This window comes from Myodes glareolus, chromosome 9, assembly GCF_982192425.1.
Source record: "Myodes glareolus chromosome 9, mMyoGla1.1, whole genome shotgun sequence".
In the NCBI taxonomy this organism is placed as follows: Eukaryota; Metazoa; Chordata; class Mammalia; order Rodentia; family Cricetidae; genus Myodes; species Myodes glareolus.
The window spans coordinates 62,806,524-62,817,318 of record NC_142034.1 but is presented as its reverse complement, the minus strand read 5'-3'; the positions used below and the strand labels follow the sequence as shown (position 1 = coordinate 62,817,318).

The 10,795-nt window shown below is 55.5% G+C and overlaps 2 protein-coding genes across 8 annotated transcripts; one reads left to right on the top strand and one right to left on the bottom strand.

The window, feature by feature from the left end:
- Positions 1-1,392: 1,392 nt before the first annotated feature.
- Positions 1,393-4,464, top strand: Mfap4 (microfibril associated protein 4). Of its 3 annotated transcripts, none has more exons than XM_087910536.1 (6): positions 1,394-1,525; positions 1,766-1,847; positions 2,025-2,200; positions 2,784-2,880; positions 2,953-3,135; positions 3,509-4,464. In XM_087910536.1, exons 1-6 carry the CDS (start codon positions 1,520-1,522, stop codon positions 3,754-3,756), a joined length of 792 nt encoding a protein of 263 aa, XP_087766662.1. In that variant the 5' UTR covers positions 1,394-1,519; the 3' UTR covers positions 3,757-4,464. The 3 variants fall into 3 exon arrangements, with proteins under 3 accessions (XP_048304122.1, XP_087766662.1, XP_048304124.1); XM_048448167.3 differs by having other exon boundaries at positions 1,398-1,525; positions 2,046-2,200; XM_048448165.3 differs by having other exon boundaries at positions 1,393-1,525; positions 2,046-2,200; positions 2,784-3,135.
- Positions 4,465-4,578: 114 nt separating this feature from the next.
- Mapk7 (mitogen-activated protein kinase 7) lies at positions 4,579-9,870 on the bottom strand. Of its 5 annotated transcripts, none has more exons than XM_048448162.3 (7): positions 9,770-9,870; positions 9,237-9,543; positions 8,498-8,663; positions 6,364-7,442; positions 5,587-6,260; positions 5,138-5,271; positions 4,579-5,029 (listed from the first exon to the last, which is right to left on the bottom strand). In XM_048448162.3, exons 2-7 carry the CDS (start codon positions 9,466-9,468, stop codon positions 4,876-4,878), a joined length of 2,439 nt encoding a protein of 812 aa, XP_048304119.2. In that variant the 5' UTR covers positions 9,469-9,543; positions 9,770-9,870; the 3' UTR covers positions 4,579-4,875. The 5 variants fall into 5 exon arrangements, with proteins under 5 accessions (XP_048304119.2, XP_048304117.2, XP_048304115.2 ...); XM_048448160.3 differs by having other exon boundaries at positions 9,694-9,850; XM_048448158.3 differs by having other exon boundaries at positions 9,675-9,847.
- Between the last annotated feature and the right edge of the window lie 925 nt (positions 9,871-10,795).

The window sequence follows — 10,795 nt, the reverse complement described above, 5'->3', positions numbered from 1 at the left end:
GTCTCCAGCTAGCAGCCACACACCTTGTCAAGCAGGCCCCACGGAACTCTTTCTGGGTCCAGGAGAGGACCTAAGTCAGAGCTATCTGTTTGCTCTGGACGTCTCACATGCTTGCCTGTCTAATTTGTGTCCTTTTGAGGCATCAGTTTCGTTTCTGGTTCATTGTCCAAAACATGTTGGCCACTCCAGGGGCTGATTTTGCATCCCTGACAGCCAACAAATTGTATAACACAAATGCTCAAAAAACACGTCCTTTGTAAATACACATGTATGGGCTTTGTGGTGGGTGCTGAGTGTGCAAAAATGGGAGACATGGATGTCACCCACTAGCACTCATGGTGAGAAGAAAGACTGGTGGGCGCCAAAGGGAGCAACCCAGGCAAAGGGCCAGGAACCTGCTAGCCAGAAGTCTGGGTAGCTAGACATAGCTTGAGTCTCAAGCAGCAAGATCTTGAAGGGAGGCTGAGACAGACTGAAAGCTCCTTTCATGTCCCAGGGGGGAATGTTGGCCTCAGCCTTGAAGCAATGGAGGGCTAAACAGGAATGCAGACCAGGCACCTGGGACAACAGCATGCAGGGGATGGAAGAAAAGACAGACCAACAGGAGAGGCTGCGTGGTAAGGATGGCAGGAGGAACACAGAAACCAGGCATGCTGGGGGCATGGGCTCAGGCAGGACAGAAAAGAAGAAACTGGCTGAGCGGGCAGCCCCAAGAACAGATGGTCTTGGAAGAGAGGAGGGGCAGAGCTGGAAGAAACAAAAGCAATCCAGATGGGCCAGGGAACTGTGGGAGAGGGGAGGGTGGGAGTATAGACACCCAGCAGGGGAGGGGGCCAGAAAGGAGTTGGAGAGGGCCCTGGCTCCAGTTGAGGCAGACAGAACTGCTGGCCGCCTGCAGCTTTGTGCTCATGGCTCAGAAATGTCCCAGGCTTGCCAAAAGACTGCCTGGCCCCTGTTGGCCCCTGCTGGCCCCTGTTGGCCCCTGTTGGTCCTGTCTCCTACCAGGCCAGGCAGCTCCCACATCAGGAACTTTGGAGCTGCCTACCCTACCTAGCCTTCCCAAGTAGGGACCCCTCTCTCTTGGGCCCAAGGACACCTTGACCCCTACCCACCCCCAAATGACTGCTTAAACAGACTAGACAGGAATGGGGGAGAAGCAGACATCTGCAGAGGGCCTATCAGGAAGCAGGGGGTGGGCAGAGGCTAGCTGGGCTTGCCAAGGGGCCCACAAGTCCAGCAGGGAGGGAGGCAGAATGGGGTCTAGAGAGCAATCGCAGCTGTTAAGGAGTTAATGTCTGGTCCACACTGCTTCCCTGACAGCCCTAATGAGACCCAGGTGGTCCCCTGGCCCCTGACAGTGTAAGTTGATGCTGGGGGCTGGCTATTGGGGTTGGGGAGGGGAGGCATTCTGCAGTTCCAGGGGCGGAGCTGGGTCTGTGGGCTCAGACCCAACACATAACTGTGGGCGGTTGCAGTCTGGGGCCCCAGACAGCCTGCCTCTCTGAACTGAGCTGACAGCATGAAGGTACTGGTCTGAGGGATCAGGACCATTGTGGAGACAAGCCACTTGCCAGAGAGTAGGCCGAAGAGCATAGCAGGGATCTCTCGGAACTTAAGCTCTGGGGATACCGAGCATTTCCCAGACAGCAGAGAAGGAAAAAGTAGACAAGAGGGCACGGTGTCAGCAGGGCGGGGGAAGCGTGGGGGGAGCTGGAAGGTGTCTGACCCGTGCTGGGGGCTACACTCAGTCGTCTCCCTCCACCAGGCTCTCCCAGCTCTGCCATTGCTGCTGCTGCTGCTCTCTACGCCTCCCTGTGCCCCCCAGGCCTCCGGGATCCGGGGAGATGGTGAGTAGACCCATTCATGTGAGCCATTGTAAGCCAGGCTCTGCAGGACTGTTCCCTCCTCTACAAATTGGCAGTGGCCCCTAGAGAAATCTTGATTTCTCATGACAAGGTCCCTTAGCCCTGGAGAAAAACAGGGGCCCTGAGGTGTCCTTTATGTCTTAGTCTTTCTCCTTGCTGTCCCCACACTGTCCCTCTCAGCTCTGGAGAAGGCCTGCCTTCCGCAACCCCTGGACTGTGATGATATCTACGCTCAGGGCTACCAGACAGATGGTGTGTACCTCATCTACCCATCTGGCCCCAGTGTGCCAGTGCCTGTCTTTTGTGACATGACAACTGAGGGTGGCAAGTGGACGGTAAGTAGGCAAAGGGGCCTCCGCCAGGCGTGGTTCAGGCAGCGGCATGATCCTGAGCGTCACCTCTGCAAACTGGGCTCCTCATCTTTATGGGGACTGGAAGCAGGGCTGCTAACACTTCCGTGCTTGAGGGTTAATGCATGCTGTCCTCACAGTGGTCCTGTTAGGTGGGTACCTTTCCCAAATGAGGAGCTGCGGACCTAGAGAAGTGGCGTTGTTTGGCTTGGGCCATACAGTGCCAGAGCTCACAGCCATGTATTCTAGATCCCCCTACTCCCTTTTTACCATGCCATGCTAGTTTGGTGTTTTGCCACTAAGCTGTCCCTGGCCCCCAACTCCCCCTTATATCTTTTCCCCTTCCTGTCTCTCAGTGGACAAGAGACCAGACAGGGACCCCTTTTCAGCAGATGGTCAGGGAGAGGCCAGGAGTCAGTGTGTTTTGCTCCAGCAGCTCCCCAATACTCACTCAAGTCCTTACTAAACTGGCAATGCCAGGCCTGGTGGGCAGGGCAGGGCAGGACAGGGCAGAGTCCGTGGGGGTACTGAATCTCCATCATCCAGTCCCTTGTCCTCTTGCCTCTAGGTTTTCCAGAAAAGATTCAACGGCTCAGTGAGTTTCTTTCGGGGCTGGAACGACTACAAGCTGGGCTTTGGCCGCGCTGACGGGGAGTACTGGCTGGGTAAGGTGGGGCCACGGGGTAGGGGCTGCCCCTCAGCCAAGTCTTTGCTGACCAGCCGCTCCCCTTCCCTAGGGCTGCAGAACCTGCACCTCCTGACACTGAAGCAGAAGTACGAGCTGCGAGTGGACTTGGAAGATTTTGAGAACAACACAGCCTATGCCAAGTATATTGACTTCTCCATCTCCCCCAACGCAGTCAGTGCTGAGGAGGACGGCTATACCCTCTACGTGGCTGGCTTTGAGGATGGCGGGGCAGGTACCTCTATCAGCTTCTTCAGGGGCAGGGGCAGTGGCAGCGGGAGAGGGAGCAAATAACATAGGAATCGCCCTGCCCCATTGGTTCCTTAATGCCCCTCCTTCAACCCTTCTGGGCTCTCTCCAGACCAACTCCAGTCACCTGAACCAGAGCCCTAGGGAACGCTGGCCGCCCTGGCCCTGCTCCAGGTGGCCCTGCTCCAGGCAGCTCTGCAGAACAGCTGTTTCTCTTTGTGGCTCAGGGAGGGTGCCTCCATCCCAGCAGGATGCCACATGATGCTGTCCCTCAGTGTCATTCATCAACTGCTGTCACTCACAGTCTGCCAGCACAGGCTCTGCTCCTGGCCTCAGCAGCTCTTTCTCCCTCCTGCCAGGTGACTCCCTGTCCTACCACAGTGGCCAGAAGTTCTCCACCTTCGACAGAGACCAGGACCTCTTCGTGCAGAACTGTGCAGCCCTCTCCTCAGGAGCCTTCTGGTTCAGAAGCTGCCATTTTGCCAATCTCAATGGCTTCTACTTGGGTGGCTCCCACCTCTCTTATGCCAACGGTATCAACTGGGCCCAGTGGAAAGGCTTCTACTACTCCCTCAAGCGCACTGAGATGAAAATTCGTCGGGCCTGAGGGGCTGGCCCAGGCAGGCCCTATCTCTCCCCTGGAAGTCCCAAGTCTCCACGCTGCACCCATAAGACACTGCTTCTGCTGCTTTCTGAGCACCAGCAATGCCCTGACAAATCCCTGTCCCATGTCTGGGGTAGCCATTCCTAAGCCAGGCCCTGCTGCCTTCCTGAGGCTAGGCTGTCAGCAGCCCAGCAGGCCTTTCTGTGGCCCAGCCATTCCAGCCTCGTCTAGCAGAACTCTACAAAAACTCCAAGTTGCTCCTACTCCTTCCAGACAGCTGAAAGCCATAAGCTACCTGCTGGCTGCCAGTGTTCACACTCCTTCGCACTCCACCTCAGGCCGTCTCCTTATCGCAGACCCACCTGTTAGAGGCTACTCTAGACAGAGTAATGCAGCACATATGGCACTCGCCAGCCAGCGCTCCCACTACCCCACTTCCTGCTCTCGGTCTCCCCCTCTCCAACTTACTCCCTTATAGTGAGCACCATGGAGCCCAAACCTACTTGCTTCCTAGTTCTTCAAAGTTCGATGCCAAATCAATATTCACCACAGCAACAACTCACCGACCCTGAAGTAGCCACTGGCAAGATGGCATGTTAACTAGGTCCCCTGCTTGCCCAGCGATTGTCATGAAAGGTGGCAAAGAACAATCTGTGGGACTGGGAGTGGGTGGGAAGTGGAGGTCTCAATAAACCTTCAGGAGCTGATGGACTCGCTTTGTGGACAAACATTTACTTGACCCCAAATAATACGGGCACCTGGCTCTTCTTTATATACCTACTGCTGGTATTCTTATCCCAACTCCAGAAATGACACACAGTCAGGTTAAAGGAAACCTTGTATTTCACAGACCTTATTTTGATGGCAAAACAAATGCATATTACAACAATAAAAATACAATACTGAAGAAGACTGCTCAGGGGGGAGTAGAGTCTCCCAATCCTGTTATGGCTCGGTGGTGGCTCAGATGGCTGCTTAAGGCTGAAAGGTGGGTCTGAGATGAACCTGCAGAGTAACTCAAGCTGAGCCTCACCTGCCAGTGCCAAGGCTGCAGGTCTCTGGATTGCATCCCTGGACCTTGAAGCTGGGTCTCTCCTGGCAGCAAGGCACAAGCTGTGGGTGTCAGGGCTCCTGGAGGTCAGGCAGGTCGGCCAGCAGCATTGGGGAATCCATCTGGATCTCTCGCTGTAGAGACTCGATGTCAGCGGGGTTCATGCCGTGGCCCTCAAGCCAGTCAGCAAGGAGGGAGGCTGAGAGTGAAGCTGAGTCTGCCTGGCTGCAAGGAAAAGGAATTAAGATGGGTGCTCTCAGCCAGAGCCAGCTGGGCAGCCATCCAAGGACCCTGCCATAGCCCCGTTCCAGGAGCTCAGTCCAACCATCTTACCCATCCTGTGGCCCATCAGCCACACCCATATCGAACGATTGGTTTAAAAATTCCTCCAGGTCAAAGCCAACACCATAGCCAGCCCCACTGCCCTTTGGAGTGCCTGAGAACACAGGAGGCAGGGGGTCCTCCACCTGCAGGGACAATAACAGATTATAACACAGGTGCCAGGAAGGACAAATTAAGGTCAGCAGGGCACAGTTTGCTATTACTAACCACTCTAACCAGATATTCTAGAACATGAATGCTATCTCGAAATAAAGTACTAGTGCAAGGGAATGGAGCCGTCTCCAAGCCAGACACTTTCCAAGCAAAGTCTGTATCTCCCACACTCTCTTCATGAGCAATGGGCAGGCTGCCTTTGTTACATCATTTCACCCAAAATGGACAACCCAAACCCACCTGCCAGGACCCAGATCAAGGTATCCTGGGCCTTTGTCTCTCCTCACCTGAGACTTGGACAGTTGCTGGGTCACCAGGTTGACATCAGGTGACTCTGATGTAGAAGGCTGAGGGGCTCCCCCAGGATCTGGAGGTGGTGGGCCAGATGGGAAGTAAGGCATAACTTCTGGGGCATTGGAGCCAGGCAACCCACCAGTTGGCACAAGTGACTGAGAGGCCAGAAGGCTTGTGGAAGGGGCAGTTTGGAGTGGGGCAGGGACAGGTCCAGGAGGGCCAGAAGGCTGGGGAGCGTGGCCAGGGGGTGGGCAAACGGGCTGGGAGGCAGGACCAGGAATAGAGCCTGCAGGCTGTAGAGGAGGACCAGTGGACTGGGATACAGGGCCAGTGGGAGGATTCGTGGATTGGGCAGGGGATGGCACTGGGACTGGGGCTGGGGCTGGGGCTGGGGCTGGGGTTGGGGCAGGAGGCCGAGCCATGCGAGTCCACCGCTCTAGAAGACTCCGGTCATTGTCACTAAGCACCAGTCCAGCCAGAGGGTCAGTAGAGGGGCCCCCCAAGGCACCAGCTCCCCTTTCCTTGCGCTCCCGCTCTTGTCGTCGCTTCTCCCGCTCCTTGGCTCTCTCTTGCCGCCTTCTACGCTTCTCTTCTCGCTCTCGCTGGCGTTCCTGAGCTGTCACAGGCTTTCGAGGTTCAGGTGCCTCCAAGGGTGCACTGGGGCCATCTGCAGGGCAGTTGGACAAGGGAAAGGTAAGGGCTTACAATCCCGTCCAAGGGTCTTTGTCTACCACTCCACTCCCCAGCCAGCTGCTAGCCCCACGAAGTACCTCTGAGCCGGCTCCTCAGGGACTTGAGCAGGGCAGCTTTGAGGGCTGCTTTGGTATTGTCAGAGATGGCACCCTCTTTTTTTGGTGGGGCAAGCTCACTGGCTGGGGGTGCAGGCTGCAGAGTCAGATCAACAGTGTCAGGCGCAGGGCCAGAGCATGGTGGTGGTGCTGGAGGAGGTGACTCCATGGCACAGTCTCCACTGGGAGCCCAGGGACTGGGCATCTCAACATCTGGACACACAGGTTCACTAGCCACAGGCTGCAGAGAAGGCTGGAAGCGGATCTGTTGGCGGATGCCCTCCCGTCGGGCATGGAAGTCCTCAATCTCAGCCACAATGGCCTCCTTAATGCGTTCCCTGGTAAGGGCTTCACGGTCAAAAGCAAAGTCAAAAGGTGGGGCACAATCAGGCTCATCATCAGGGTCGTGGTACTTAGCCAGGAAGGGGTGACGAAGGGCAGCAGCAGCTGAGATCCGGGCACTGGGTTCAAATCGCAACATGCGGCCCAGCAATGAGAGGGCCTGGCGGTCAGCACCTGGGTATACCGTTTCCCAGGGCACAGGCTGCCGTGGTGGCAGGCTCTGGATATAGGCCCGCACCCTTTCAGCCCCCACAGCCTGAATCACAGCTGGCGATGGGGTTCCCAACACCATCATGATCAGCTGTAACTGGTGCACATAGTTTTTGCCGGGGAAGAGCTGTCGCCGAGCCAGCATCTCCCCAAAGATGCAGCCCACAGACCAGAGGTCAATAGCCTGTGTGTACTCATGCAGGGAAAGCATGAGTTCAGGGGCACGGTACCAGCGAGTGGCCACGTACTCAGTCATGAAGTACTGGTGTTCGGCAGGGGAGGTACACAGGCCACGGGCCATTCCGAAGTCACCAATCTTGAGCTCGCAGTTCTCATTCACCAGAAGGTTGGAGGGTTTAAGGTCACGGTGGATGACTTGGGCAGAGTGCATGTACTTGAGGCCCCGAAGCAGCTGGTACAAGAAGTAGCGCACGTGCTCCAGTGTGAGTGGCTGTGAGGAGTGGATGATCTGGTGAAGGTCGCTCTCCATGAGGTCCAGTACCACATAGCTGGAAATGGCGAGACAGGTGTGAACTGGCCTCTTCACACTACAAACAAGCCCCATCCTCACCTGCCCTCCCAGTTCTAGAGATTATGACCTTACGTTGAAACCCCAAAGGATTAGCAGCATGGTATGAAAGAATGGCATCAGGTTCCAGACTTTTCTACAGCTTTTTAGAAAAGATTTTTAAAATTTCATGTATGTTTCTCTGCATGTATACATGTATACTAGATAAGCAATTGATGCCCGCAGAGGCCAAAAGAGGGAGTCTGAGTCCCTGGAACTGGAGTTACAAATGTCTGTGAGCCTCCATGCAGACACTGGGAACTGAACCCAGGTCTTCTGCAAGAGAAGCAACTGCTCTTAACCACTGAGCCAATGCTCCAGCCTCAACTTATCCACTACTTTTTGCCAGATCATTTTCTCCATGGACCTAATTTCCCTGTTAGGTTTCTTTTAAGAAGGTGTTTAATTATACCAGGCTTGGCCAGCACAGTTAGTTTCGGAGTTATTGTTTGCCAGCAGTTACTGGGAGCTGTGGATGAAATCGTGAAAGTCTGTCAATTTTCTATTTTTAAGAAAGTATTTTGTGATCAATTAGTTATGTCTGCCATCAGAACAGGAAGGTGTCATGACACTACAAGGTCCTGTGTCGGCTACCTTATAAAATTTGGACCTGTTCTGTTTCTCTCACTCTCCTGTTGTTTGGCTTTGCTTTGTCATTTGAGATAGGGTCTCATTTAGTCCAGGCTAGCCTTGAACTTACAATACAGCCAAAGCTGGCATGCACAAATAAAGAACTATAGATCCTCTCTCTTTTTTTCCCCAGTACAGAAGAGTCAACCTAAAACCTCAAAGATGCTCATCAGTCTCATACTGCGCTAAATCCCCAGCCCTTGCACTCTTCTTGAGAAACAAGAATTGTCCCTACTAATGTCATACAGGAAGACTGGCCCTGGAATCATGGGACTTCTCCCAGCCTGTCTCACATTAGGTTCAGCGGCCCTTCCAGACTTCTAACCTGGTCCCGACAGTGTCTCACTACCCCATCCCACTCCTTACACAGATTTGAACTCTCCATAGGGCACAGTTGGCCTCAGGATGTCCTTGATGGCGATGATATTGTCGTGCTTGAAGTGTTTGAGGATCTTCAGTTCCCTGAGGGTCCGTTTGGCATTGGTCACCACGTCAAAAGCATTGGGTATCTTCTTGATGGCCACCTGCTGGCCTGAAGAGCAGGGAAAAGGCACATATATACCAGGAGGTACCCTGCAGCAGCTGCAGGCCCCTTCCGGCACTGCCCTTCTAGAACTCAAAGAACAACAGGTACATCTCTACTATGTGCAAGACCCTGTGTGTAACATCAAATTTTAACATCACAACTACACAGGAGGCAGGTACTAACAGCTCACACACGAAGGAGGCACTGCTAGTTAGTGTGGTCTTGACTGTACCACCTGAGCTCCCTTTCCCGCCTCACCATATTCTCTCCATCCCAGATCTTCCCCGTTCCTCAACCAAGCCACTGTGCCAATCTCTGGCTCTCAAAGATAGTTTTCTGGACACCAAGGGGCACCTCTCTATTCTGGCTTACAGGGATCTCATTTTCCTAAGGAGAACGATGCTGACTGGGAGATGCTGGGTTCTTGGGAAGGGTACCTAACGGGGAGCTGGCACCTAGTCAGTAAGTGGTGAGTGGAACCAGAATCCCCGGCGCAGCTGATCCTCCCGGGACCGTGCGGGTTCCTCACCGCCTCTGGAAAGCAGTCCACACATGCTGGGCCTCAGGAAGCCAGCTCACCCGTGAGGCGGCGGCGCGCCGAGGACACCACCCCATAGGCCCCATTGCCTATGGTCTCGATGATCTCGTACTCGTCCCCCACGTCAAAGGTCACGTCGAAGGAGCGGGCTTTGAGCAGGGCCAGGTTCTTGGCCACGACAGAAGCCGTGGTGTGGACGGGCTCTGTCTTCACCCGCCCAGGGGGCTCCCCAGAGCCGTCTTCGCCGTCCTCTTCCTTCAGCGGTTCAGCCATGGTGTGAGTGGAGTCGCGGGTGAGAAGACCGCCCCGAGGGCCTCAGTTTCCCCTCTGTGGGCTAGGAGGCAGGACCTGCGCAGCAGGCGAGAGGGGTCGGCTGGCGCGGCGAACCCAGTGGCCGGGAGTAGGGGCTCAAGGGGGCGCGGCGCGGCCCCGGAAGAAAGGGAGGGGCGGGGCCCTGGGGCTCCCGGGACCGCACTCACCGACCCACCGGCACCTCACCGCCACGCCTCTACGGGGACTGAGGGTTCCCGGGTCTTGCCAACCCAGCGACGAGTGTTCCTCTGGACTCGCTTACTTATCAAGGACCGCAGCCATCACCTCAGCCTCGCGCGCGCCGGGCCAGACCACCCCGCCGGCCGCCCCAGGACCACGCTCCTCCAGTCGCTGGCCAATCGTTGAGCGGTCCCCACGGAGATCCCACCCCTTCATTTTATTCTATCCAATCAGGATCCACCGGACGAGGAAGCCGCGCCCTTGTCTTGCACGCACGCGCGCGCGCGCGTTCTCAGCTGTCCAGCTCGCGGCGGGAGACGCCCAAGGGGTGATGCGCGCACCTCGGCGGTGCGTGCGCAGCCCCGCAACGCTCTGACGCATGCGTGCCAGCAGCCTCAGGCGCTGGGAGAAGGGAGGGCAAAGCCCCACCAGGTTCGTCTGTACGTCAGGGCGTACTGTCTCCACACGCCCGAAGGGGCGGAGATATGATGAAGGGGTGCTGTTACCTAGGCAACAGGCTCCGCACACCCCCATCTTTCCTTTGGGCTCCTCTTCCTTCTTAGACTCATCTTCTAGAGGATTTGCATTGTACTCTTCTGGCGCCGGAAGTTCTGGTCATCTGGTCTCTAAGTAGTGACCACAGAGACCCAAATCCTCGATATTCTAGAGCGCCGCTGACCCAGGCTCCAGTCCGTGGCCTGGATGCACACGCCCCCTGGACCGCGACAGAACCAGCACCGTATTGTTTATTTCCACGCCATCCCACGTCTCCATTAGGAGACGGCCAAAGTGAACGCTGTTAACCGAGAGTTGGAAACGTTCTCGGTAGGCAGTTCTAGTGGGGCCCACTCCAGAGAGGTCAGGGTTTCCCAAAGAGACCAGAAAAATGTGGAGGGAGAAACTGGGATGAAATTCAGTAAAGTGTGAGTGCCCGCTTGACATTTATTACGCAGTCTCAACTGAAAGCTGAAGGTTGGGTCCCGGCCAGAAATGAATTTTGGTAAGCATACGCAGGTGTTTATGTTGTCCTGCCTTTTGTACTTTGTATCAAAATACATGCAGAAAGTTTCAGTACATTTTCATTAACTTAATACACCCATGTGTTCCA